Genomic DNA, 27,365 nt, shown 5'->3' on the forward strand with positions numbered 1-27,365 from the left:
AGCAGACTGACACAAACAACAACTAGAATTTGATTTCAATAAATTGTATCCCTAGGTAAATTGAATTATTAATTTCAAGAATGGTCCATGGATACAGGATGAATAATTCATGTTAATTGATAAACGACAGTTTGTTCATTCATCTTTAAGACATACTTTTGATGTTGCTGTGACTGGTAACCCATAGTACTTTATATGGTTAGCTGAAACTCATCCTATATTTGGTGTTTTGTATATTTTATATCTAAAACGTTATTCTCAAGGATAAAAAGAAGAGTACAATTTTCGATATTTTTTTCAATAGGCCTATATAAAGTCTCACAAGATTAAAATATTGATTTAATTTATTAAATTAAAAAACAGTATTCTGAAATAGCAGAAGCCCTTGAGGAATTTAGTTTATGTGAAGTTTTTGATTATTTTTCCAGTAAGACATTTGCCAAAAAAAAAAGGTAATTTTTATTATACAGTCTTTTACTAAACCGTGTTACTAATATAAGTCTTATGTGATTTAATGATTGCTATAAAGGAGAAAAGCAAACAAAAGAGATTCACTGTGGTTTTTAACGCTGTGCTCGTTTGCTCTAAATGACACAACCTGGCAACCCGGGAGTCTGGCCGCAGCGCTGAAAAACTTGTTGTTGTCGGGGAAAATGGCGTCAAACGTAGAGGCCCCAGAGCGCTGGTACCTCGCCCTACTCGGCTTTGCGGAGCATTTTCGGACCTCTAGTCCGCCCAAAATCCGGCTCTGTGTGCATTGCCTACAGGCAGTGTTTCAATTTAAGCCTCCACAGAGGATTGAGGCCCGAACACATCTTCAGCTGGGCTCGGTTCTCTATCATCACACCAAGAACAGCGAGCTGGCCCGCAGCCATCTGGAGAAAGCGGTGAGGGACATGTAATGTAGGAAAGAGCGGGGATGCAGAGGAGAAGGGGCGGGTGTAGGCCTCATGCAATGAAAATGACGAAAATCTGTTCAAAGCTTTTTATTGAGGAAGGTTGAATGTGCAAAGATGTTGAAGTATGAGATTTGCTTTCTTTTTATTTAGTCTTCGCTCCGAGTCGACCGCTTTAATTATTTCTTTGCGTACGTTAAAAGCCGCTGTTTGGAAATGTTATTGATTCATTAAGACATCAGACTCTATCAATGTGATGTCTCTGATATCATGTTTGTTTTGTTTTTCAGTGGTTTATATCTCAACAAGTCCCTCAGTTTGAAGATGTCAAATTTGAAGCTGCCAGCATTTTGTCAGAACTCTTCTGCCAACAGGTAAGATCATTTTTGTTACATTTTAAGTTATTAATATAAATTAATATAATGAGATGACAACTGCATTAAGTTAGCTGCATCATGCACAACTTTTTGTCCAAAAAGGAAAATTTGCAATATTCAGTAAGTTGTGTAATACATTGTAGCACAAGCAGGAAAGTTTATACATTTATATTTATTATTGACTGTGTGCTTATAACTAATTTCAGAATTTGGTGGACTCTGCAAAACCCCTCCTGCGCAAGGCCATCCAGATATCACAACAAACACCATACTGGCACTGCAGACTGTTGTTCCAGTTGGCGGTATGTATAAGTGCTGTAGTAAGAATTTGTCCCTAACGTCTGGCCCACACTAAAAGATTTATTCAAATCTTAACAGATGTTGAAAATGTGAGAGACCCCACACATTACAATATATAAATATGGATTTAACACTAACAGATTAATTCACGAGTCTCCACTCTCAACACTGGAAATCTCACAAAACTTTCGCGGTCAGAGGAGATTTTAGAGTAAACAAACATTGCGGACAATGGGCAGTAAGAATTGGTGATGATAGTTTTGGGACTTTTTACTGGAAATTCACGAAGAAAAAAAGAACAAACTGTGGATGACGTGGTGGAGACGGTGTGAACATGGGCTGTACATGTTACTTTATGCTCCCTGTTTGTTATTGTCGCCATAGCTGCGGTTGTTGTGCTTCCTTCTTCGGTCAGCTTGCTTCCCCATTGGCTATTGTTTCTTTCCACGTCCACAGACTGCATGCTCAACTTTGCTTGGGGTTCCTCCCACACAACAGGATAACGGATCGTAAATATTGAACATGTTCAATATTTACGATTTTAAATTGGTGCGGCCACGATGACCTTCCGAGCAGATTGGGGGAATTAAAATCACTCTTAACATCCCTCACACCACAGGAACATCTGGCAAGATAATCTTTAGAACCATCAAAAAATCTGGACTTGCTTGATTGTCGGAAAGGGGGGAATCGGGCCCAAAATCTGCCCAATTATCTTGTAGCGTGTACCCCCCTCAAGTGGTGAAATTCACTTAAATCATGTTCATATGCAGGTCCAGCAGTTGTAAGTAGGTGAGAGCTGTTCTTTTTATAGTTGTGTCCAAATTTCACTGCCTGCCCTAGATCCACTCCCCTTTATGCCCAAGTACCACAGTACCACAGTTTTTTAACTGCAACTCCGCTATACTAGAGCCGTTTTCCCACTGGTCAAAAAACCCGCTAACACACGGCTTTTTAGCTTAATGGGAAAGGTTACAATCGGCAATCAGACCCGGGTCTCTGACTCTGCAGTAGACCCGGGTAATTATCGCTTCGGTTCCGATCGGCATTGATGGGAACACAAAACTCGTGTCGACACTCTAATCTCCGCCCCCTTTCTGGGGCGATGCTATGCTCCATCGGTAACTTCTGCGACTCCTTGTCATCTCAGTACAAGTTCCACCTGTCTACGTCCGAGCAGTGCTCGGACATCGTTCAAATTTTTTGGCACTGAGTTTGATTAACAAACTGAATGAGTAATAAATACAATGAAGACCTAACCACCGTAACATCGTCACTGTTTACTAACGCTGTCTCCGGCACGTTTGTGACGTCAGACGGTGTCGCAGCAGAAAAGAGACCGACAGGAGTATACTCTACTGGCAATGGGAAAAGAGACAATCGTCATCTATAAGCAGATGAAAAACCTGCATCAACACAATAATTTTGGTGGGAAAGGGGTATGAGTCACGTGCAGTGCATCATGTCACCACAACATAGTGCAGACGGTGAGCTACATTATAACCCTGTGGCAAATCAGTGACGTTGATTAATTGTTCCTACATTTTTCTTCTGTTTCCTTTTTAAATTTTAAAAGTGCAGAATTTTAAATATGCGTGCGTGTTAGCACAGGAGAATATAGTGCAGGCACGTTCGCGAGTCCGACCACTCTCTCACCCCGGATCTTAAGCCATAAGATCTGGCTCCCTTTAAAGAGCCGGAATTCTCAACACTAGTTGTAACGAGAATGATGACAGATTTGTATGTTTTCTCTTTCAGCAACTTCATACCCTGGAGAAAGACTTGGTTTCAGCATGTGACCTCCTGGGTGTTGGAGCTGAGTACGCCAGAGTGGTTGGGTCAGAATACACCAGGTAAATGTCACTCAAGTATCTGTTGACTGCATATTAAATGCTTGTGAGAACTTGATAAATAAACTTTATTATTTTATCTTTTATTTACTTGCATTTTAGGGCATTATTTCTCCTCAGTAAAGGAATGGTGAGTCCACTCTTCTTCCTAACTTCGTTATGCTATTTCAGCGGTTACAGCACCACCCAAATGCTTCTCTTGCATCTTAATACTTTCTGTGTATATCAATAACTTTAAAGGCTAATGCAATCAATATCAAGCAACATCAAATTTGAGATGTTTTTTGTCTTCTAGTTGCTGCTAATGGAGAGGAAGCTCGGGGAGGTACATCCTCTGCTCACACTGTGCGGAACTATTGTAGAAAACTGGCAGGGAAACCCCATTCAGAAAGAGTCCCTGAGGGTCTTCTTCCTGGTCCTTCAGGTCACACACTACCTGGATGCTGGACAGGTAGGGTTTAAATCACAGTGTTTCTTAACTCACAGGACATTTGTTGACCAGCCTGCATTCATACATTGATTTAATACAGTCATTTAAGATTATGAACCTATTTTATCAGACATGCTGAGATGTGATGCATTTTTTTGTCAATATCTTCTCAGGTGAAGAGTGTGAAGCCGTGTCTGAAGCAGCTGCAGCAGTGCATCCAGACCATTTCGACACTCCACGATGATGAGATTCTGCCCAGCAACCCAGCCGACCTCTTCCACTGGCTGCCCAAGGAGCACATGTGTGTCCTCGTCTATTTGGTAATGCCACCGCTCTTTCCCTGCCACATTAAAGTCCCTAAAAGCTTTAATCTCCCAAAACAACACCAGGGCTGTCATTACTGAGAGTATTTTCCCCTCACTGTGGGGTGTGTTCTTACTGCTGTCTAAAGTGAAAAATAATCCTAAATGTTTTAAGTAAACTACTAAACTCTCTGACTAAACACATCCTTCCCTATTTGTCTCCCTCTGAATGTGTTTGTTGTTGTACTCTAAAATAACTAGCTGCAGTTTAAAGACCCCCTCCAGTGAAACTCAAGTGTTTAACCATGTAAACATCTCCATGTGATGTTTTTCATGAGCTACAAGACGTATCAGGGACAACATAAGCAGTCATCTCCATGGCTGGGCCTGTCTGCTTTTAAACTGCATTGTACCAAGGACAGGCTGAACAACACGTTTTCAGACTGGCAGGTTTGAGACGTCACAAACCTAAGGAGCCAATCCCAATAATGGACGGGGTGACGCTATCCATATCAGTATTTGCAAGCTATTGCAACCACTTCGCGATGTGCGAGCCAGCTGTTACTGTCTTCGTAATTTTTGCAAACTCAGTACTGACTACCAACGTTAACGTACCTACTACTAATTACTACATTTCAAGCTAGCTAGCGACGGAGGGGGGCGGTTGAAAATGTGCATAGTGAGAGCGGACTATGCAGGTTCAGGAATTTTGAATGAGGGAGATGTTGGAGATGGCTTGTTGTACATAAGTGGATTTAGGTCCAGTAGTCAAGTATTCACTGTACATCTGAACAAATAACCGACTAGTTTTCAAAAAAACACTTCCCCATCTTGTAACCTAACAAATTGTTAAATAACATTTTTTAGCGACAGTGATTGACACTTTAGGGATAGATGAAAATATAAAGTATAAAGAAATACGTGTTGATCCCATATGCAACCAAACCTGAAATGTGGTGGCTAAAATATTTGTTTTTTGATGCCCAAAAGCAGACTTCTGAAAAAACAAAATGTAAAATATAATTGATCGCAACCTAACCTCTATTGACAGATTCCACATAGAAGTGTAGAATCTGTAGGCAGGGACGTGGATTTTAGAAAAGGCAAGTGTCCTGTTTTCCGTTTGTACTACACTGTGGATTGTAGTCCAAGTAATATTGACTAATCACATATCAGCAGGCTGCAGCGTATGCAGGAAAAACAGTACGTGTGGAAGGCAAAAGCAGGCGGAGCGTACAGCGCCGTAATGCCATCCCGGCTCCCATCAGCGGCTATATGACGATGATTTAGCTTCTTGTTAATCTCTATAAACAAACATTTGCATGCTAACAGCTAACAATCTGATCTAGATCTAAAATTCAACTTGAGATAAATTCCCCTGACGCTGTGTCACGAAAGCTGTTCAGCATTCAGATTTCCCGACTTCCTCGAATGCATCACAAATGAGTGATCCGACCTCCGTTCAACAAACGAGCATTTTAAAAGTAGTTTTCTTCTCCTCTTGAGGACAGACCCGACAAAGCTTATATTCTTACTTTTTACAAATCTTAATCTCTGTTAAAGGGGCTATATGTAAGATTTCACATATATTCATCAATCAAATATCATTTTTTATTGCCAATGTGTGAAGGGATAGTAGAGGAACTGATAAATTGAGACCTTTCCCAACTTCCTCCATTGCCTCTAACAACCTGTGCTGCAGCTAACCTTAGCATGCTCGCTAACATTATGACAACCAAAATACTATCCGAGTGTGTTTGTCAGTGTTGTCAGTCTAGCTTGACAAACAACTTTGCCACCTACCATGATACTAACTTAGGTATTATGACAAACGGTGTTGATTTTGGACAACATGATACCTATCAATGAACATGACTCGTCAGTGAAAAGTAAACAGAGCCGATGAGTTCCGAGATTGAGCATGCTCAGTTTCGTGTGTCTTTGGCAAAAACCCCGGATGCTCATTCATGCGTGCTAGTGTCTGCGCGAGCGCATACAAGAAGGTCGACTGCAGTTCCCTCAATGGCTGACCGTGTCGCTAGGAATGAGGATTTTCTTTAGGTTACATAAAGCACCTTTTTAATTAAAGTAAATCATAAGAAAAAACAGTTTATTTTTCTGTAAACAATGCAGAACGTGGAAAAGAAAGTCTTGACCGGAAGTCGTTTATCGGTAACTGCTGGCTACACGCCCGGCATGTTCATTGTTGCCCCCAGAGGCTATATCGTCATCAGACTATAGTTAATGGGATCCGAGATTGATCCCAACTTAACACAGCCTTTCTTAACTGTGCAACTTTACAAAGTGTATATGTTTTTACAAGTCATATAAGTTGTGGCTGCAATAAGAAAAACATTACATCTTTTCACGTTTTGAACCGTTAATGAGGTCCCTGTCAGAACATATATGGGAAAATAACATGTTTGAAATGTGCCTGATTAGAACAGACAACGTCACCACCTCAGGTCAAAGTGCAGGAGCTTATCAATACTACAGAAGGAAATGTTGGATTTTTGTAACTCGCTTGTAAACCCAAAACCAACCAAAGCAACAGTTTGTTGTTGTTGGAATCTAGCTCATATTTAATTAGGGAGCATGTAAGATGTATCCTATAACTTTGTAATTCAAAGAAACTGATAACAAAGCTTTAATAAATGACATAGTTAGGAAAGGCTCTTGTATTATGCCCACTGAAAGCCTGACATAAGTGCCCTTGTTGCCGATATTTGGTTACCATGGCACTAATAAAAGTTTTAATCTCTTTTACTTGTCCATTTAAGGACTCAGTTCAAACTATTCAATGTGCACTCTGTCTTGTCGTTTTCCAGGTCACAGTCATGCACTCCATGCAAGCAGGGTATTTGGAGAAAGCCCAGAAGTACACAGACAAGGCTCTCATGCAACTAGAGAAACTAAAAAGTGAGTTAGTTACTTGTTCCTCTGCTTTTCATCGTAACTAACGTCACAATGTGGAAATTATGCAATTTTTAATTTGTACCTCATCTTTGTAGTGTTGGACTGCAGCCCCATCCTGTCCACCTTTCAAGTCATTCTACTGGAGCACATCATCATGTGTAGACTCGTCACGGGCCACAAGGCCACTGCATTACAAGAGGTATGTATTCCTTCTGTGTGATTTCTGGAGCTGTGTTGTGATTGTGGCGGTGTGATAAAGATACAGTCAGGCTGAGTCTAGTAGCCTTGAGAGCTCTATTTTATTGTGTGTCACTAAACTGAATTCGCATGCTTAAATGATCTTATGAAAATGAACACTGACTCTCTGTTCTGTCCCTTCAGATCTCTCAGGTGTGTCAGCTGTGCCAACAGTCCCCCAGGCTATTCACCAACCACGCTGCTCAGCTTCACACGCTACTAGTGAGTACTTTTAACATAAACTCTGTGTTAACACTGGCATGTACAACAGTGTGTGCTTGAAAGAGATCACTATTGCATGCCAAGAATAAAAAAACAAAGGTTGAAGCACATTGTCACAACTTTACGCAAAATTAGTTTGTCGTACAAATTTTCAGTCGTCGTCTTTGTGTTTAACTTTATAGAGATTGTTTTGGATTTTTTTTTAGTCATGCCACGTTTACAATTAAGGATTTTTTTGTAACTTAATACCACCTCTCATTTATAATAATCTAACCTTTTAAAAGAATCACACATTTTAATGACATTCCTACATCTAGCAGTACATGTATCATGCTAATGTGAGCGATAGCAAGAGCATTGTCTTTTTAAGCCAGCATTACATATTGTACATTGCATGTTCGTTTGGAATAAATTGAGGATTAAATAGTGCATGAAAAAAAATACTTGACTAACTCACATTTTCGAAATAAAGAACAATCCATAAAACCAAACTGTAAACCAACCCAAAACATATTGAAAATGTACATGATGATAAATCAAATCTCAGCTTCAATGCAACCAGATATCAAATGAGGTTTATCTTCCCTAATACTTCCCTAAAGTATGTTAATAAACAGAGTCTTTAAAACCCCTAAAATGTTGCACAAAGTTAAACTTTGTAGACATTTCAGGAACATCAAAGCATGGAAATAAACAGCATTTATATGTGTCAAAGCTGTTTTTCTGTTTTTTTTTGACAGAGACAAAGAGATATGTAGGGCAGTCACAGTACTGAATTTTTCTTACAGTTTTTCTTGCAGTTTGGTAGTTAACCCCGCCTCGCTGCCAAAGTATGTTTTGTTTATTCAACTACAGCTCGTCCCCCAAACCGTCAAACATCATAGACATGAGTGAACACAGCATGAGCAGTGGAAACGCAAGTTTATTAACCACCACTAAGTTCGTATCCTTGTTGAAATGAAATCCGTGGTGACGGGCTAGTTGTTCTTGTAGTGGCTGAACAAGCATGTCACGAGACAGCACACGGGTCGCATGCGCCGGTTACATGTGCAGGGTTCTTTTGCTGATTACTGTGGTTTTTGAAACAAGTTTGTTGTTCATAATTTATCGTTCGGTATGAAAAAGATGAGGTGCTTCCATGGTTTTACTGCGTCCCGTTAGAGACACAGGACGCATACCTAGCAACATGCTGGGTCTTTGATATTATTTAAAAAAATTGTGGTGATGACGGTCACTGGCTCCACTCTGCGATTGGCGTCACATAACGGCGGTTGCCGTGACAGCCCTAGATATCTGTAATGAGAAATCTTTTGCTCTTCCCTTTTCACAGGGTCTGTACTGTATCTCAGTGAACTGTATGGATAATGCAGAGGCACAGTTTACGACGGCTTTGCGGGTGAGTACATGCTGCATTTGCTGCCTCTTCTCAGTCTTTTTTTCGTTCTTTCACTCTTTTACTCCTCTTCTGCTGCTCTCTCCTCTTGTCTCCAACATGTCTGTATTTATGTGTTTCAGCTCACCACACACCAGGAACTGTGGACATACATTGTAACCAACTTGGCCAGTGTCTACATAAGGGAAGGAAACCGACACCAGGAGGTCAGTGAAGTAATAATGGGCAATGTCGCAGTGTAATGCAATAAATCACATCTAAAAGAAGTGGTTAGTGATAAGTATATCTTGCTTGCAGTTTACCTCTTTGTAGAGCGCGATCAATACCACAGCATTACTGCTGACATGATGGAATTAGTGTTGGTATAATTGTTGGTGTCAGAGTTACAAGAAATTTTTGCAAGAAAAAGCCAAAAGTATTTTGTTAGTTGATATTTAGAAAATGTTGCCATTACATAGTTTGTCCACTAGAGGGTGCTGACAACTTACATATTCAACCAGAATATGTCACACTTTGTAAAGTACGTTGAAAAACGAATTCAAGTTTTTCTTATCTTCTTTTTCTTTGAATACAGAAAGTTGATTTAAGTTATAATTCATATAAGCCAACTTTTAGTTTGAAATAAAGTAGACAGGAGAAGTGACAACCCTTTTTAAAGTAACCAGAAGGTGCACTTGTAAATGTATTTCTTGTTTTATTTCTTCTCCAGCTGTACAGCCTCCTAGAGAGAATAAACCCTGACCATAACTTCCCAGTGAGGTAAGAAGCAATTTACATTTTTACAGCTTTTAAATGTCAAACAAGAATATACATTAAAGCAATGCATTTTGTCAAAATCTGTAACCCCTGTCTTTGTTTTTTCGATTTAGCTCCCATTGCCTCCGTGCTGCAGCCTTCTACATCAGGGGACTCCTGTCCTTCTTTCAAGGACGCTACAACGAGGCCAAGTATGACAAGTCTTGCATTGTATTACATGAATGATCCTAATGATCCTTCCAATGTCTCTTCATATTTATGAACATACATTGCATTTTGCAGACGCTTCCTGAGGGAAACCCTGAAGATGTCTAATGCTGAGGATCTGAACAGACTGACTGCCTGCTCCCTGGTTCTTCTGGGTCACATCTTTTATGTACTGGGCAACCACAGAGTAAGTATAAAGACATGACACATATGCTTCATGTATCCACAAAAGCTGACTTAAAGTGTTTGTACTATATCAACTATGACAATTTTATGTCTCTAATAATTTCAGAGGAATAAATGTTATTGCCCACAAATGACGCAAAATATACCCCCAGTCTGTAGGATGTAATGGCATGCGTATCTTTAAAAAAAAAAAAAAAACCTTTGGATGCTTTAAAGTGTTGATAAATGAAGTTCGTCGTCTGGTTTTCAAACAGTCCCACCAATTTTTTTGTTTTCTAAAAGTTTCCCTTTTGTCTTTAGGAAAGTAACAACATGGTTGTACCTGCGATGCAGCTGGCCAGCAAGATCCCCGACATGTCTGTTCAGCTCTGGTCTTCAGCACTGTTGAAAGGTATAATGACATTTTCCCTTATCTCACATTTGAAGCATAAGTCTGTTTTCAATAAAGAAGCCGTGTTTGAAACGAAATTGTGAAACGTATATTGTGCTTGCAGACTTGAACAAGGCCCTCGGGAACACCATGGATGCACATGAAGCTGCCCAGATGCACCAGAACTTCTCCCAGCAGCTGCTGCAGGACCACATCGCTGCCTGCAGCCTCCCTGAGCATAACCTCATCAGTGTATGTGGAACAGATAGCAAGTTTACATTGCAATGCACTTCATTTTTTTCACTTGTCACTCTTGTACCATGTTGAATTTACACGGCCTCTCTGGTGTGTGTGAACGTTTTGTAACATTACTTTGTTTTCTGCTTGTTTTCAGTGGACTGATGGCCCTCCTCCTGTCCAGATCCAAGCTCAGAACGGCCCAACCACCAGCCTTGCAAGCCTGCTATGAAAAACCACCAGTCTTTGATATGAGGGTTGCTGGTATAATATCCTAAGCAACAGACTGATGCTAACCAACCTGCTATCAGACCGCTGTAGCTGAGATTTGAATGAATTTTACCGGCCCCAGAGTTCAGGCTTCACTTTACTAGCTTCTCAACATTGCTTCCTGATTGTCTCTCACTTTTTATTTGTTAAAACAACTACAACTACTGTTGTTCATGTATTTCATGCGCTCTGATGGCATAGATGCTAACAGGCTATAAGCGGTTGGACGTGTATAAGGGCTTCCTTGCCTCAGAGAAAGACAGCCCACTCTGTTTCTTTTCCATTTGTTGGACAAACAAGGAGGTAGACAGGGGGACATGTAGAGGAAATTAATTTATTCATGTTGATATTTTTGTAACTGTTGGTAAATATTTTACATTCTGCCTTTTTGTTTGTAGACATCCTGTTTTTTCATGCATGGAAGTTACTGATGTGGACTCCCTGTATAATAGTTTCTTACCCGGGTTCCTAACAATACATTCTTGGTAGATACTTTTTGCACAAAATCCATATTAGAAAAAATAGAGACTTCATGTAATATATTTTCACAAAATAATCAGTTAATAAGTTTCACGTTACAAATAGACAGTGTGCATTGTATTGGGACAGTGCACTCTCTGCTGTGTGCAGTTCTACATGGACCAGAATATGCCTCGGTTGGGTCTGTTAATGAGCAATGTTTAAATACTTTGGAGTTTTATATAATTTCTTGGCTATGAGGGTTGCCACATACCCATAAAATCAACACATTTAACTGATGTACTTTTCTAAGTTCCATAATATATGAATGCCCTGTTGATGTATTAATTTTACAAACCATGGAGCTTACAGTAATCTTCAGATATTCAAAAAAAGTCAATTTATTTTATTTTGTTATATTTTAATTTGTCTTGATAGTTCTACTCAAGGGTTTCTTTTCAGTATGTTTGTATAGATTTGCCACTCATTGAACCTTTATTGTACAGTGACATTTTATAAAGTCAATTTAGTAAAGTGTGATATGTATTTTTAGCTATCCTATGTAGAAATCTCAACGCTTGGTATTTAAGGCACTCTGTACGGACACAGTTTGAGCTTGAGTACTAGCCATAGCCTATTCTATCCAATGCCTATGTTTTTAATGCTTACATTGTTTTCAATAATTTTCCAATAAAACTCTGATTGAAATTTTGTAATTTACTGATTTCCACATCTGTTTGTACCTATAACGGCATGAGATTGAGACGGTCTGGGTGAATTGGGCACACAATTGCTTAATAATCATGTTAGGGCGAAATCTAGGCCACTCATACCTCTGATGACCTGCTAAAGTGGTACACACAGCAGGACAATAAGAGTGAAACTGGGTGATACTGTATGACGCTCAGAAGTAAGTTATTAACTGCAGAGTAAGCAAGTTCGAGCCTGTGGTGAGGATGTTTTTAAAGTAACCTTAAGGTGGTGCTAGACTTTTCAAATGTTTTTACATGAATGAAAATGTTTCATTAACCTTTTTCTTCAAGACAAAAAATGCACAAATCTTGATCTATTGAAATGTCTTAATACCAAAATACTGTATATTGATTAATGTTATTTCACAGTAAACAACAGCTAACATTATTAAAGGCAAATATTTTTAAAAGCCACCCAAGTAAAACTCCCTTTCAGTCGTCCGCTCCTCCTTTATGTTTTGTCCTCTCATATAGGACCAAGACCATGAGTAGGGTTGCTACATTTTGACGATGAAAGACTTCATTTACACCCCTCAGAAGTGCATTTAGCAAGCTATTTGAGACCTTTGTGAAACAGTAAACTCAGTCTGCACTTAGCCTTTTATGTATTCTCCCGGGTTAATACTGCACGAGTACAAAGCAAGATCTAGGCTTTGTGCTTATTATGAACCAGTGCTGAGCATTCACAGTTCCAAGGACTTTTTTACTCCTCTCCATTCATGCACTTTTTTACCAACCCATTCATGCAAAGAGTTAGTGTGGAGCTGTGAAAAAGTGAGGAAAGGGCTGCAGGCCCTGTAGAAATACTTACTCCGTATTGTAGCACAGGATTCCTTGGTCATCTCCACCCTTCTGTTTCTGGTTTGACAGTCTACACGGCTGTCTGTCTGGGTCTCAGTTAGTAAGGATAATCACAGGAATTCCCGCACCACCAAATAATAAGTTGTGGATATAGAAGTGAACTTGCATGGTTACCAAGTTTTATAGTCTGGATATGTAACATGCTGTACTCCTGCCTCAGGGTGAGCTTCAGGAGCAGACTGACCAGGCACAACTTAAGGAAACAGTATATCTCATAAACAGACTCCCTGCAAATTGTCAGGAACTTAGCAAAAGTCTGGATCTCATGTCTCCATTAAATTATTAAATTGGTTATATTTTCCATTAACTATGATTCACTGAACACCCTTATACCTATACATTCAGATTCAGCACATTACCCAGTATATGGTTGAAAATTTACAGTTCATATGCTTTGACCATTTCAGAACAGTATGGGAACAGTCCAGTTACTGCTTTGCATCAATTTGGACCTAGCTGTACACAATGGCAATTAAGAAGGTTGTCTAGGCTCAAGTGTATGCAAACACAGAGACACACATGCACATGATGAAGCTTCAGGATGAAGCTTCAGAATTGGTAAATGTATTAATTCATTGGGCTATTTAATGTCCGTGGATTAAACCAAGCACATAAACAGAGATACTGACTCTTCCGTAAAGACAACATTGTCACAAAAGCATGTATTTAGAAATATTCAGTCAAACTAATTTGCTGTGATAGATTATAATACAATTAAATATGGTGTTTATTTATTAGCATGTTTAAATATGATTTATGCAGTTTAGGTTCCCATTCAATAATACTCTCTCCACTGTAGTAGTCCCAAACACAGCATTTCCCTTCTAGCTCATCAGTTGGAAACTTAACATTTCCGAGGTGTGTGTGAACGCAGCATGACGCCGCCTGTGGTGGCTCATTACATTATCTGGCAGCCGGAGTGGCAGCGGACAGAAGAGAGGGGATCCCCGGGATTTTTACACCGAAGCCAGCTAAATACTAATAGAAAACATCTGAAAATTGCGGGGGAAATCAGTCGGACTCCTCCTAGACTCCGTAAGTTCACGTATTTCATTATCATATCAACTTATTTATTATTTAATTTTCAATTAAATTATGACGACGACGGGAAGTTTCTCTGTCGGTGTTAGCTCGGCTAACGTAAGTTAAGCTAGCTAGCATAGCTTGATCTTTGCTAACGCGCAAGGTAACAGTTTGTGTGTCGCTTTGCTGCACACATACACCTACTGGTTGCCAAGAACAAACCGCCTCAAAAGTGGAGGAATATTAAAATAACTTCCTCAACAAACTTGTGTAAGGATGCACTATTAGTGAGATTTAATTAAAGTTGTTCTTTTGTTTTTACAAAAAGCTGCAAAACTCGGAGACAACCATGTCGTTGTGTTTAATTAACGCCTGCTTATTTGTGAATAAATGAGACTGTCTGGGCTGACGAGTGTCCAGGGAGTTAGCGTTAGCAGGCTAACAGCTCGCTAGCCTTTAACACTAGCAGCTCTCTGAGAGGGTCGATTTCATTGTCTGTCGTGTATCGCTATTTGGACGCGTTCAGACATCCAAGCAACCTCTCATCACATTTATGCTAATAGTTAAAGGAACATATGTTTCATAGTTTAGAGACTTTACTTTCATCTCTGTAATCGCTGATGATCACAGTTGTCTGTTAGCTCGCGTTAGTTAGCCGCTGGTTTTGCAGCCGGACAGATGGACAGGTTGTTGTTAGCATGAGATAGCTTGTTGTTGTTGATGGGTTAGTTGGAAATTTGAAGCTTTTATTTTGGGCAAAGTTGGGTCACTAAAGTTTATGAATATCATAACTAGTATTCCCATCGGTTAAAGCTAAGCCGGCTGTTGTTCTTAGCCGTGGATGGGGATGATTACTGCCCCTTGAGCCATTGATCTCAGAACTTTGTCAGATTAGCTCAACCGTGAAGAGCCTGTTTATGGAGGCGTAATGGTGGACGGTGGTGCCTCCGTCTGGGTGTGTGTCTCTCTGTCCACGACGGTTTAGCAGCTCTCACCTTCGTCAGCCGTTAGAAAACAAAGCGCCTACTTTATGATTGTACTTAAATATCAAGATTTGTGCACCTAAGATCAAATTCCCCACGTAATGCATTCAAAGAGATGTCGTGCTCTTTAGTCTAAGGGCATTCTTTATAACCAGTGTGACGTAATTTCCCGTTGAAGTCAGGTATTTGATGGCATCTTGTGATTTAAATCATGTGATTTTAATTATGAGATACATTATTTGTGAGCTATATGTGAATTATCAAAGTCTGTACCAACTCTGGTGGGGCTCAGCATTTAATGAATTTTTAGAGCTCAGCGTTTTATGGATTTTAAAGAGGGGGTATTCTGCTGTTTCACATTTCACATTTTTATATATATATATAGATATATAGATATATAGATATATAGATATAGATATATAGATATATATATATATATAGATATATATATGTGTGTAATTTTACAATGTTGGATGTCCATACTAATCGTGGGTGAAGTTTCAAATCTGTTGGGAAAAGTATGTTGGAGGAAACCCCATGATTTAAAAAAAAAAAGTCTGTCTGCAGACTGCTGTGAACACCAGGTTTCGGACAGTTTTTTCTACACGCTGCACTTTGTGATGTCACAAAGTGCATCCTCAGCAGGCTTCAGAGAGCTGGCCAATCAGAAGAAAGTGGGCTTGTAGGGCGGGGTTTTTTAAAGGGACAGAGCTGACTGAGTTGTTTCAGGGAGTGGCTGTATGAGGGCATGCACAGAGCACCTGTGTGAGAAAAATGAGGAGTTTTTTATAACTGTAAATAATGCTAAACTACTCCCCAGGTATCGCAGAGTGAAATATGAAGCTTGAAATTGGAATAATACCCCCTCTTTAAGCTATGAACCATGGGTCATGTTGTTTGAGGGAACACCTCAAGTCACTTTAGTACGGAAGCCCTTAGCGGACATGCATCCATACATTTTATTTGCTCCATTTTCCCGTGATAATGAGTTATTTCTGGTCGTTTTCTTGAGATCTCGACATATCTCTTTATCTCGGGATAACGGCGCGGCACCACCATAGCCTCAGGTGACCATAACTCATATCCCCAAAGTTGTAAAGGCACAAAATGAAATTTAAATTACTTCATTAGTGTGGCCAATGGCAGCATGGCATGTCCTTGTCTGTAATATCACAGTGACCAGCCTGTTGTTTTGTTTTCTAGATCACCATTGTCAAGAGAAAACAAGCTTTGTTATCTTGAGAGAATGCGCCAAATGAATCCATTATAATGGGAAAAGCAGCTATGTCTTCCCAAGATAACGAGAAAAATAAGGCAATTTCAAATTGATCAGCAATAACTCGTTATCACGGGAAAACAGAGTAAATATGATGTATGCATGCATGTCCGCTAAGGGCTTCCGTACTTTAGTATCCACCTGTCTTTTGAGGTGTTTTTAAGCTGAGCAGCAGTTTGTATATCCTGTCCTCTCTTGAACAAGTGTCCTTCTTTTCGAGCAAGCAGACAGTTGGCACCCTTGGCTAGTGACGGGGGACACATGTCGCTTTGCATTTTATGATGGGCCTTAGATTTGCCTGAGGAGGGGTGCCTCTTATGAAAAATCCTCCTGAGAGTGATGTAACCAGACAGGCATGACTTAAGATCCACTCTTATTCTGCTGCATCAGGACTGAAACTTTAAAGATGCATCTATATTTCCCATTGCCCACTACTTTCGCTTTTGTCATAGGCTCAAAGGTACCTTGCTCATTGTTATTTCTGGTGGTTGTATTAGTCCTTGTATGTACGAGTCATTCTTTAAGGAATTCAATCGTGTAGTGTTTTTTTCCAATGTGCAGGGTCCAATCTTCTATCCATCCAAATCCAGCAATAGTATATGTGTAGCTCACTGTAAGGCAAAGTTTAACACAGCACTTATTCATGTAGAGTGTGAGACCAACCATTGTGAAAAGTTATCAGGAAATGCTGTTAAACTATGAGGTTTACTTAACCTTTCATCCTGACCGTGTCAATGTGGATGAGATGAGGAGCCTGTGTTGTACTTCAAATTTTTAACACAAAGATTAAGCCACAGTGATGTCATCGGTAGGAATCTAAGGCTTAGACAGCACTTGTTTAAATTAAAGATGCAAAAGTGGGAGATGCTGCTGCAAGTGAAAGTTGACTGTTGTTTCTGCTTAGGTAGTTCATAAGTAGCTTTGTGATGTGTTACCCGCTGCTTGCTACACTGACCTAAGTTTTTAAGCTATAGTATTCTGTGGTTGATTGACTCATTTTTTATTAAGTTGTGTTAATGATTGGACACTTGGACTGACATTGGTTCATATTATATTATAGCCAAGTCATTTTGTTTAATAGCCAGCCCAATCGCAAATTTGCCCCAAGGAACTTTACATTTTGTACAGGATATGACACGCTATACCCTTTTAAAAAAACTTGCATGGTGGGAAAAAATGTAAGAGACACCATGGAGAGCAACAGAGGAGAGGCCCCTCTTCCAGGAAGGACATAAATGCAATAGATGTTGTGTTGCAGAATAAACCAATTTAACAAATATTATGGAAAATCATAATGACAAAATAAAAGATGAAGAATGTGGACCCTGGAGGACACTCAGCTACTAAAGGTCTCACTGACCACCTCCTCCATGACGGAGACCTGGAAAAGTACAGACCAAACAAACCTTCACGCAGATAAGAGAAAGGAAACAAACACACGTAAGAAGGTAGGACGTAGACAACATACACACAAGGGAGAGAGAGAAAGAGACAAGAGAAGAGGCTGAATCTCCTGAAGGACAAAAATGTAGATCCAAACATTTTGAATCAGGCCCCGACATCTAGGGGAAGGAAAGAGGTTGCAAGGTGACTGAGGATCCAACACAGAGAAACCTAAGAGAAAAGAGAGGACATGGAGAAGAGAGAGAGAGAGAGGGAGACAAATGTGGACAATTAGTACTAGACTTAATAGATATTTTTTAGACTCTTATAGACTTTAAGGTATACTTGCAGACTGTCTGATGCCTGTCTTTGGTTTAACTCTGGTTAGAGACCTGTGCCCTGTATTCTGAGAGTGGAGAGCACTGGATCAAACATAAGGTTTGAGGAGATCAGACAGGTATGAAGGGGTGTGCCATTTGTGCTTAGTCATCAGAAGTAGTGTTTCTACCTAACTGATCTAAATGGTATTCTTATGAACTGAATTAGATTTTGTCATTTCAGAGCAGTCTGTTGTTCAGTCAGCTTCCTTGTTTGTTGCATCAGATGCCAGAGGGCAGGAGTAGTCATATTGTCCACAGGGTCCCACCCAAAGGCCTCAGGCAATTCTTGGAAGAGAGGAATCTTCCAATGTTTGACTGTTTCTCGTTTACCCTGTTGGACTTCATATTGACTCAAGCGTGTGTGTGTGTGTGTGTGTGTTAACAGTGTGACCAACCTGATAATTAAAAGAAGAGGTACAGGTATGAAACATTGAGTTGGGCTAAATAAAGCCAACCTCAAGTATTAGCTGCACTGCTAATACTTTAGGTTCAGACCAACTCAAAGTAGGCTACTTACAGTACTTGTTACTTATAAGTGAGTTTACTTATTCCTACTCCTTCTACTGTCTGTGTGGCCAGTACCCAATGAAATGCTGTCTCCTGGGTGAGATTGGACATGCATCACTGAAGAAGACCTCTGGTATTTCTACTATGAATGGCCACCTGTTGACCAGGTGTGTCATATGGCTTGCAGTGAATTTGCCCCTATATGAATAGTAAGAAGTGTTTTTTGTTGGAGGATGCCCTGCATACCAATAGAGGCACTATAACCATGAGGAGGTAGATAAATGACATATTAGCGCTTACTCAGTGAAAATGTTCGCTTAAAAATGAAACTAAAAACGTGGTAATGTTAAGATAGGTGGATGGGTAGAAAGAACTAGGCATGCATGATATTGGATTTTTTCCCAGATATGCTAATATTTTCCAATCTGATTGCCGATTAGAATACCAATATATTAGGAACTTGTTTTGTCCCACCTTATTGCAGAGAACATCAAGTCTCCCCTGTAATGGAGTTGATATCAAGCCTACTCTTATAGTATTTGCCAAAAACTGCCATACCGCAGACATCTAGCACCCCTCTTCACGCTCGACGGAAGAGGCGTTATACAAAAGGTCAAATGTCTGATCACTTATGTTTCTGAGCGCACCTGAATGTAGCATCACCCCGAAAGTGAGGGAGACATGCCTGGACTAATGCAGAGACATCAGTGAACGCAGACAAACTCTTTTTATTGTGTGTGCGTCCATGTAAGTGAGTTTTACACTGATGTTTGTGTTACACTCTGTTAGCGTTGGCTGTGGCCGCGAGTGTATTTTTGGCTTGTTTGATGTTGTTAGGTCTGGTAAAATGACTGAGAATGTGAGCTAACTGTTAGCTAGATTTGTGAAAGTTGTTTAACTGTTTAGCATTTAGGCATAATTAAAGCGTGGCTTTATCTGCGGAAAATATCGCCAAAAAATGACATATCTGCGGTTATGTGGTTTTCAAGCCATAATCTACCTATAACGTGCCGATAACGTGTGCATCCTTCGAAAGAACTAAAGTGAAAGTCAGACTGAGCATATTTTGATTTTATTAAAGTAGAAAATTCAAAAGGATAGTAAGGAGGAAAGGACTTCAGCTTTGTATTGCCTGCCTTGTATTGTGTGTAATCTGTACAGCACAGCAACATTTGCTAATAAATAACCCAACAGTACAGGATTCACACACACTTTCATAACTTTAAAAACAGCTGGCTGGTAGCCTGTTTCGAACCGACCACTCCTACAACTGTGTTTAAATGTTTGGAGTTTGGCTCAATGGTACCATTGATTACCGTGACCAAGCTAATCCCCATATTTTCAGAGCTGTAATTAATACTTGGTAGAGCAATGAAAAGAAACCTACTGTTGACTTAGATATTGTTAATGAAAATCATGCTTCTGTTTGGTTCCACTCGCACGTTTGCGCACAAGTGACAGCCCTCATGATCGACATTGCCTGAAGTGGCATCTGATCTGCCGTAAACAAGACCATTTGCAATTTACAGGTTTTGGATTTCACATTTCTAAAGTTGTTTTTTTCTTTCTGCCTGTAACAATTGCTTCCACTGTGTGGCCAGTGCTGACATGGCAACTCTTGAACTCTCAGTGAAGCAAACAGGCTGACCGGCAACTTGGATGCATGCAGCATCAAGGCAAGTGTCCAAGAGGGGGACAAACTGGCTGCCTGACACCCTGCCACATGGCTGCTTTGTGCAAAATACGTGTACATGTATTTCATCAGTTCACTGTCATGTCTGGCATAAAAATCACCCAATCATCAATCTTTTACTCTAACTGAAAGTGAACAGGCGTACATCACAGCAATGAAGAGGGAGTTGGAAATAATAGGTTGAAGAATCGGGTAACATTTATACAGGCACATTGGATGAATAATGGTAAAAGTCCCTCTGTAATGGTAGTCTTCGAGCCACATTGCTGAGGTGTCCAACAGACTGCATTGATTGTCTCCTACTGCGTTGAACTACATAGGAAAAAAATGACCTGGTTATCATTCCTGAAGCTCGCTGTCATTCCCACTGCCCTATATCAGTTGGATGAGTCCATACTCAGGCTGATGTCATGTAGCTCTTGGAGGAAAATGACAAATAATTCTTTAATATCACCCTTATGACTCCAGAACTTTGGTTTCATATTTATGGCGTGTAGACTTACAGAATCCTTGGGTTTTATGGGACAGTGCCATTGTCTTATACTTTATAAGGAATACCCTGGGCATTCCAATTACTGCTTTGACTGTACTCTGAGCTGACAAATTAATACTGTCAAATACACTTGTAAAACCTCTCCTCCACTTAAATCCACTTCTCCTTTGTTCATCTGCTCCAGAGCTCTGAAGAGGACAACACTTGCACACAGTAGCTGCATGTTTAGCCTTGGGTACCGTTCACATGTAATGAAGTCAAATAACATCCCGTGCTACAATGTTAGCAACAATAAGGCGAGAGCCAACGACACTTGTTTAAACGCCCGAAGAAACAGAAGCACAGAGTTGTTCGCAACTTAGTTCTACGACTTGAGAGGAGATCACTTCCAGCACAGCGAAAGGACTCTAATGCTAATCAGTTTTGCCAGCTTGGGCGCCAGTGTTGTATTATTTATTTATTAGCCTGTTCTAAAAAAAACTGTTTTACAACCGGGGAACAAACCCAACAACAAGATATACACAACTTCTCGTGTGTCGTATGGCGGCTACGTCAAGACTCAAAGTCAGAGCAGTTTATGTAAATTGCTCAGTGAAACACGCACGGCAAGGCTTCCTACTTTTTCTATCTGTATATGTGAACACAACATTTATTTGGTGCAGCCTTAATTGTTTAAAGCATGCTGTGTAAATGGACAGACAGCAGGGTGGTTGCTGCATGCTGACTGCTTTTCTAATCAGGAAACAAACTTTTTTGCATCCATCTTTCAAAGTCTACAGAGGTGTTACACATGGCAGTTCTTGTTGATGAGCACGCCCTTGTTGAATCGAATATGAATACCAATTATGTCAATGTCAATACACAGTTGGAGGTTCAGCTGAAAGCAGCACCTACTCTTTATTGCATAAGTAAACACGGTGAAGATTTGACAGAGTTTTGGACCCATTTTGAAGATTTGACGACTCTTTGTTTGGAGGGACTTAAGACAAAAAGGGTAGGTTCAATATCCAGCTGTGTGTGAGAGGTGTTGAGTTGATAACAAGTGCAACAGACAACACTTACAGCCACACCCAAGTGTTAAGTTAGGTGTGGCCATTAACAACAGACTTATCTTATCCTTGAGTTATAGAATTAATATGTCTTACAGGAAAGGGGCCGTCCTTTTAATAGGTGTAGGTCAACCGTCATACTTTACAAAGGTCTACAGCTCATAATTATCTGATAGTTGTGGTGCTGAACAGTAAGGCATGACAATTTGTAAAAGGATTACTGGTTGGTTATTATTACAAATACTTGCGTACTGACTGAAAACACTGACTTCCCTCTGTGTCTTTGTTTTGTGTGTTTATACTAGAATAGTTTTTGTGGTGTGCGTATTGGCCACAACTTGAGTAGCTACAATTCCATGATCATTACAGTGGTCCATTATCAACACTGGAAAGACTGTATAGCCGTTTTTGCTGTATTCTTTTTGTATTGAATAAGTTCCACTTAAAGCCTCGTAAGAAACTAATTTCTATGGCTGCATTCTTGTCGCTGAACTTTTTTTGACTACTAACCCTAACAAGCATAACAAGTTACAGCACATCATCCAACATAACCAGCCATTCATTGGATTTTGTACAGTTCGGATTTTTTCATTGAAAATTCCAGGTAATTTACAATGTTGCAGGGGAAGTTTTCCTGTATGCATGATCAAACACGATTTTGCTGGCATCCAATATTTCATTTATAGTGTTATCACATCATTCATAAGTCTGACATTGAAACCAGTTATTCCGCTTTTTATACCAGTAGGAGCAGTACCAGCTGAATCCGTGTTTTAGATAGTTTTTTGGATGTGTCTTTGTTACGTCAGAATCAAGGATGCTTGATTGTATTGATACGTCAATGGTATTGACCCAGAAAGTCTTTATTAATCAATATTGGCATCAACCCCAAATGAACAGTTCTTTTTAATATGACAAATAAGACCTGATGACACGCACATGATTTAAGCCATTGACTATTCACTTTATGCTCTTTGTATATTTACCACTACTCTTACAATTCAAGTGCAGGAGGTTCACCCGCACATTATAGCCCCTTACACACTGGCAGTTCAAGGCAGGATTATTAAACGTCTGTTACGTTCCGTCTTCTATGTGAAACACACAGAGGCGCAATGTTGGGGCGAAGTCATTCGGCCTCTGAGCCGGCATCGGAGGGTCGAAACTGCGTCTATGTAAAGGACGGCGCCAGTAGGGCCAATTAGAGCTGTGTGCGTGTATTTGAAGCACGCGCTGTTTGTTTACACCTCGTGCACGTTTTGCTTCTGCAACGCCTGGAGCGCTATTTAAAAACACACACTGTGGCGGCTTTATGGCCGCCGTGGCTTGGTTCAATGTAAAATGGCAAAGGCTGCATGACGGCGGAGCTTCGTGACGGCGCCACAGTATAAAGAGGACTTTATGTTTCCTTATGTCACATAGTCAATGTTTGCAATGTTGCGTACGGGACGGACCCGCTGGAGGTGCATCAGAGGGGCTGACTTGGGTTTGGATTACCCTCCAACTTGCTCACTCTGAGTATTTATAATGGTTGATTTTGGCTGCTGTTAAGTATACACTTAAAAGGATACGTGACAAAAGTCAACTTGAGCGCATGTACAACCTTCATCTTGTTCTGTTCAACACTATTATATGTTTGCCTTTGCCGCTGGGCCATCACATTCAGAGTAGGCAAAATGATTAATTCCACTACAGAAGAGACTTGAGGGTCTGCAATTAGTCTGAAAAAAGATGTCTATGTATTGGCATAATTAGTAATCAGCCAACATGAGTGGGATGATATTGGCAAATCTCATATCAGCAGGAATCCAATATCGTGCATCCCTATTCTGTAAGTTTATTCACTTCTCTCTAGTCCTAATTAACCCTGACTGATGAACATCTCCTAAAAGTGATGATTGCAGCCTTCTCTCAAAAATCAAAGGCCACTGCCCTCCTGGTGTTGTTCTCCAGATATGTCCAATGATAAAACCCTCAGCTCCTAGATGTCTTGTCGGGTATGCTGTAGTTCTTTGCACCCTTGAAGCCCTTTTTTTTCCCTCCCACTGGTCACTTCCTGCTGCCATGCATTTCTGTGAAATGTAATCTGATAGCAGTCTGCGTGTGTCCTGGCCTGCCAAGTCTGCATGTGCGGGTATGGGCTTCTGGTTTTACAGGATTATGGAGTAACCATTTGGAAGCAATTTGGCTGAAATTGGAGATTATCCCTGTCTCGGGTTTTTGAAAACATTAAGCGATTCCTTTTTATTATAGCTTGTAAACATTTGTGGTTGAAAATGTATCTAGTAATTTGACACTTAAGTAAACTACTGGAGTTTTAGCGCTTCATCACTTAGATGTTCTGCGATCTAATGATCAGTATTCTATTAATGGTGTCAATCGGTTACTCATAACACTAAGAAGAAGGCTTTTATGGATTAGACATGTATCTGTTCATGCTCGCCAAAATCCAAAAGAGATATTGGCTGTGAGAATATGTGTGCTAGTTGTTAAAAGGGTACATTAACAAGAACATGTGTGTGTGTTAAACAACCACGGCCCTGTTTGTTTTATTGTGGCTATATGTTCACATATTCTTGTTTGCTCGTGTACAGAAGTCTGGCTCGCACTTCCTAGACTTACTGCTGTTGTCGTTGTCACGTTGCTGAGGGAGAATCCAGGTGGAGACATGCGCACACATACATACACTCTGCGTGGCTCTCACTCTCTCTCTCTCCCTCACTCTCTCACTCTCTCACTCACACACACACATGAACACACACACAGAGGCAGTCTGGCAGATTCAGGGTTAAAGGCTTCCATTTTGTTAGGTAACACCCTAATGGTCTGATCTGTCAGTGGCGTTAAAATGGCAGGGGCTTAACCCTTGGCGTTCGGGACACAACCAGTAGGGGCACACACACACACGCACACACGTACACACTGGGCTGGCCGAGCCTACAACAGAACAACCGAGGAAGAGGGAGGGGGGGTTTGTGAGTCAGGGAGGGGTAGAGGGACGGACGAAGAGCGAGCAAGAGAGAGAGAGAGAAGACAAGGAAGAGTATTTTTCACTTGGGTACAGTTAGATTATGGCTCTGCTAACCACATGCGCTCTGCACCCTTCTCCCTCCCCCAGCCATGGCACCTCCTCAGCTGGGTCCCTGCCCCCACTCTTAGCCTGGTGATCACAGATTAGCATAGGTAGTGTAATTTTCAATTTAGACGATATCCCACAGGAAAAGAACGTGACTCCTTTATAGCCTCATATAATTTTATAATTGCATTTTATGAGGAGGATATGACATAAAAAGAAGCAATAGGAGTAACCCTTAGTAGTGGTGAGAAGTAACCAATCATTACCATGAATTGACTATGATCCTCTGGTCATGCAGGTTACATATCTGTCTGTTTGAGGACAGATATCTTAGCCATAAAAGAAAAACAGACGTCGCTCTGCCGTCCCTTTATCAGGCAATGACAATCCATACTTGTATTGCTTGTATTGGACAGTCTAATTGTTGTTTCCACTCCCTTTGAACCCCGAGGACACAGTTGAAAAGCCTCCGTTTTTTTAAAAAAAATGGCTGTTAATGTGTTTGCTGGCTGGGTCCAGTCCCAGTGGGGAGATCATTACAGTGCTGGAGATGAGAGGCTAGCACGCTACCTGAGGGCAATGAGCCTTTGCCATTGATCTGCTCTCTATGAACTACTGGACACAATAGGAGATGGACTGGGAATCAGACCTGTAGTGTCAGTCCAGGTCACAAGATTTCCATTTGCTTTCAAGTGCATTTTATACTGCTGCACGACACAAAGACATGGGAGATTTCCTTCATACGCCATTTTTTACAGCCCTCAGAAACAAATGCACCTTTAAGATCTACCTTTATGATACATATTTGTTTATTAGATTAATTTGAATGCGTAGTCAAAACGTCTCATCTCATTTGCCTCAAAATCCCTCACCCCCTGTTTTTCTTCCCTGTCTAAGATCTGTTCTGCCCTCAGGCCTTATTAAGGAGAGGGACATGCATCCACTCCTCCTCCACAGTCTCCTGAGAGGAACAGACACAGATCACTAATCACTGACAGCCTTCTTCCTCTCTCCCTCTCCTCTTGTCGTTTTCTTTGCTGCTGTAGGTAGTCCTTTATCTATTTCAAGGGGATTTGTCTCGACGAGGTTTAATCAGTACATTTGCATACAAGAATGTTTGTTCAATGTGTCTCCAACATCATGCAGCTGTATACGTTAGTGTGGCAGTGTCAACAAAATTCATTGTTTGGTTTGAGCCGCTTTTATGGAGGTGTGGATGAGCCGGTTTTTGGGACAGTAAAGACAGTCAGTAGAGAGTCGCTCATCATCCTCTAAATGAACACAAATTGATTTTCTGAACTAGAGAATAAGTATTTTTACTTAACTTACTTAAAACATTTACAGTGAGCCAATTAAACAACAGAACGTACTACTTCAAATCATAAATCAACCATTTTTGAGCCTCTATTAAACGATTGAGTTGGAGGTTTCCCAACTGGACCTGAAGGCATCTCTCCCCTCGTTGTAACCTGTGTCATACATTGAGTGAGTGGTCAAGCAAGTAAGAGAGAGAGCGGCAAAGTAAATACAAGCGGAGAAAGTGAAGCTTATATTTAACATCGTACTGGGGCTTCATTTAAAACATTTGAGGCTCAAGCCAGCGCTCCCCAGAACATGGCCCCCTAGGAGATTACCAGCAACGAGTGACAAGATCTGTTTCTGCATGCATATAACTTTACTGTGCTCCAGCTCTTATCTCAGCCATCTTGTTTTTGCGATGCATCGACACCCGTTATACAAATTGACATATTCCGTAATCGATCACGTTGATGAAGTCGACGAGTTCCCCCAGCCCAAGTGTGACTCTAGTGTCAATGTCAGGTGCATTATATATCAATCTTTTACGTTTGTACATTTTATATACAACAGCTGCAGCTATGATTGTATCTTTTTGCTGCAGTCACAATAGACGTCTAAAAAGTGGGGGTACGACTGCATGGATAATCGTCAAATTTATAAAGTGTAAAGTGTTAAACACAACTCTGTTTGATGTGACCGACTCTGATGTTAGGACGGTACAGGTACTGTCAGCGTAAGTGCAAGGCATTACGCTCTTGTCAGTGTGGGAGGCCTGCTGCCAATCAGCTATCAGGAGACAAAACTAAACGTCTTGCTACTCAGATAATGTTTGCTCCAGAACTACAGGTTCGTCTTATCGGCCGTGAGAAGTACCCGTTCGGGAGTTTTTGTCACGTGTAGCCTATATCGTGTTTCATTCAGTCATGCCTCATAAGTGAGTAAGCTAGCTAGCTAACTGGCTTAAGGACTAACATTGTGGAGATAAAGTTTTTCAAGAGTTAAGGGTTAGGGTTAGGGTGTTTCAGGTTACTGAATATGCTTGTGGCAGTAAATTGGTAAGGTAATTACTGTTAATAGTAATCCTTTTTTGAGCACCAGCATGATCGCGTATTCAGCAGCATGCAGTCGCACAGAGAGAGAGACCAATGCACAGAGCGGTTTTTTTCAGAGCGCTTTAACTTT

General features: G+C 40.5%; 2 protein-coding genes across 2 annotated transcripts in view; both read left to right on the forward strand.

Annotated features, from left to right (window-relative positions):
• Nucleotides 1–653: 653 nt before the first annotated feature.
• Nucleotides 654–12,110, forward strand: mau2 (MAU2 sister chromatid cohesion factor). The gene is made up of 18 exons (XM_069679890.1): nt 654–887; nt 1,187–1,270; nt 1,480–1,575; nt 3,332–3,426; nt 3,526–3,553; nt 3,719–3,874; nt 4,027–4,173; nt 6,984–7,074; nt 7,167–7,270; nt 7,453–7,530; nt 8,861–8,926; nt 9,046–9,129; nt 9,633–9,682; nt 9,793–9,870; nt 9,962–10,073; nt 10,373–10,463; nt 10,567–10,694; nt 10,837–12,110. Exons 1-18 carry the CDS (start codon nt 654–656, stop codon nt 10,909–10,911), a joined length of 1,797 nt encoding a protein of 598 aa, XP_069535991.1. The 3' UTR covers nt 10,912–12,110.
• A 1,835-nt stretch (nt 12,111–13,945) lies between these two features.
• gatad2ab (GATA zinc finger domain containing 2Ab) overlaps nt 13,946–27,365 on the forward strand; it is a 28,733-nt gene continuing 15,313 nt past the window's right edge. The window contains exon 1 of the mRNA XM_069680257.1: nt 13,946–14,056. The gene's annotated coding sequence lies outside the window, so the exon portion shown is untranslated. The remainder of the gene's footprint in view (nt 14,057–27,365) is intronic.

Source organism: Semicossyphus pulcher, unplaced genomic scaffold (assembly GCF_022749685.1).
Source record: "Semicossyphus pulcher isolate SPU_LCO1_2020_fin unplaced genomic scaffold, fSemPul1.0.p SCAF_4, whole genome shotgun sequence".
NCBI lineage: Eukaryota > Metazoa > Chordata > Actinopteri > Labriformes > Labridae > Semicossyphus > Semicossyphus pulcher.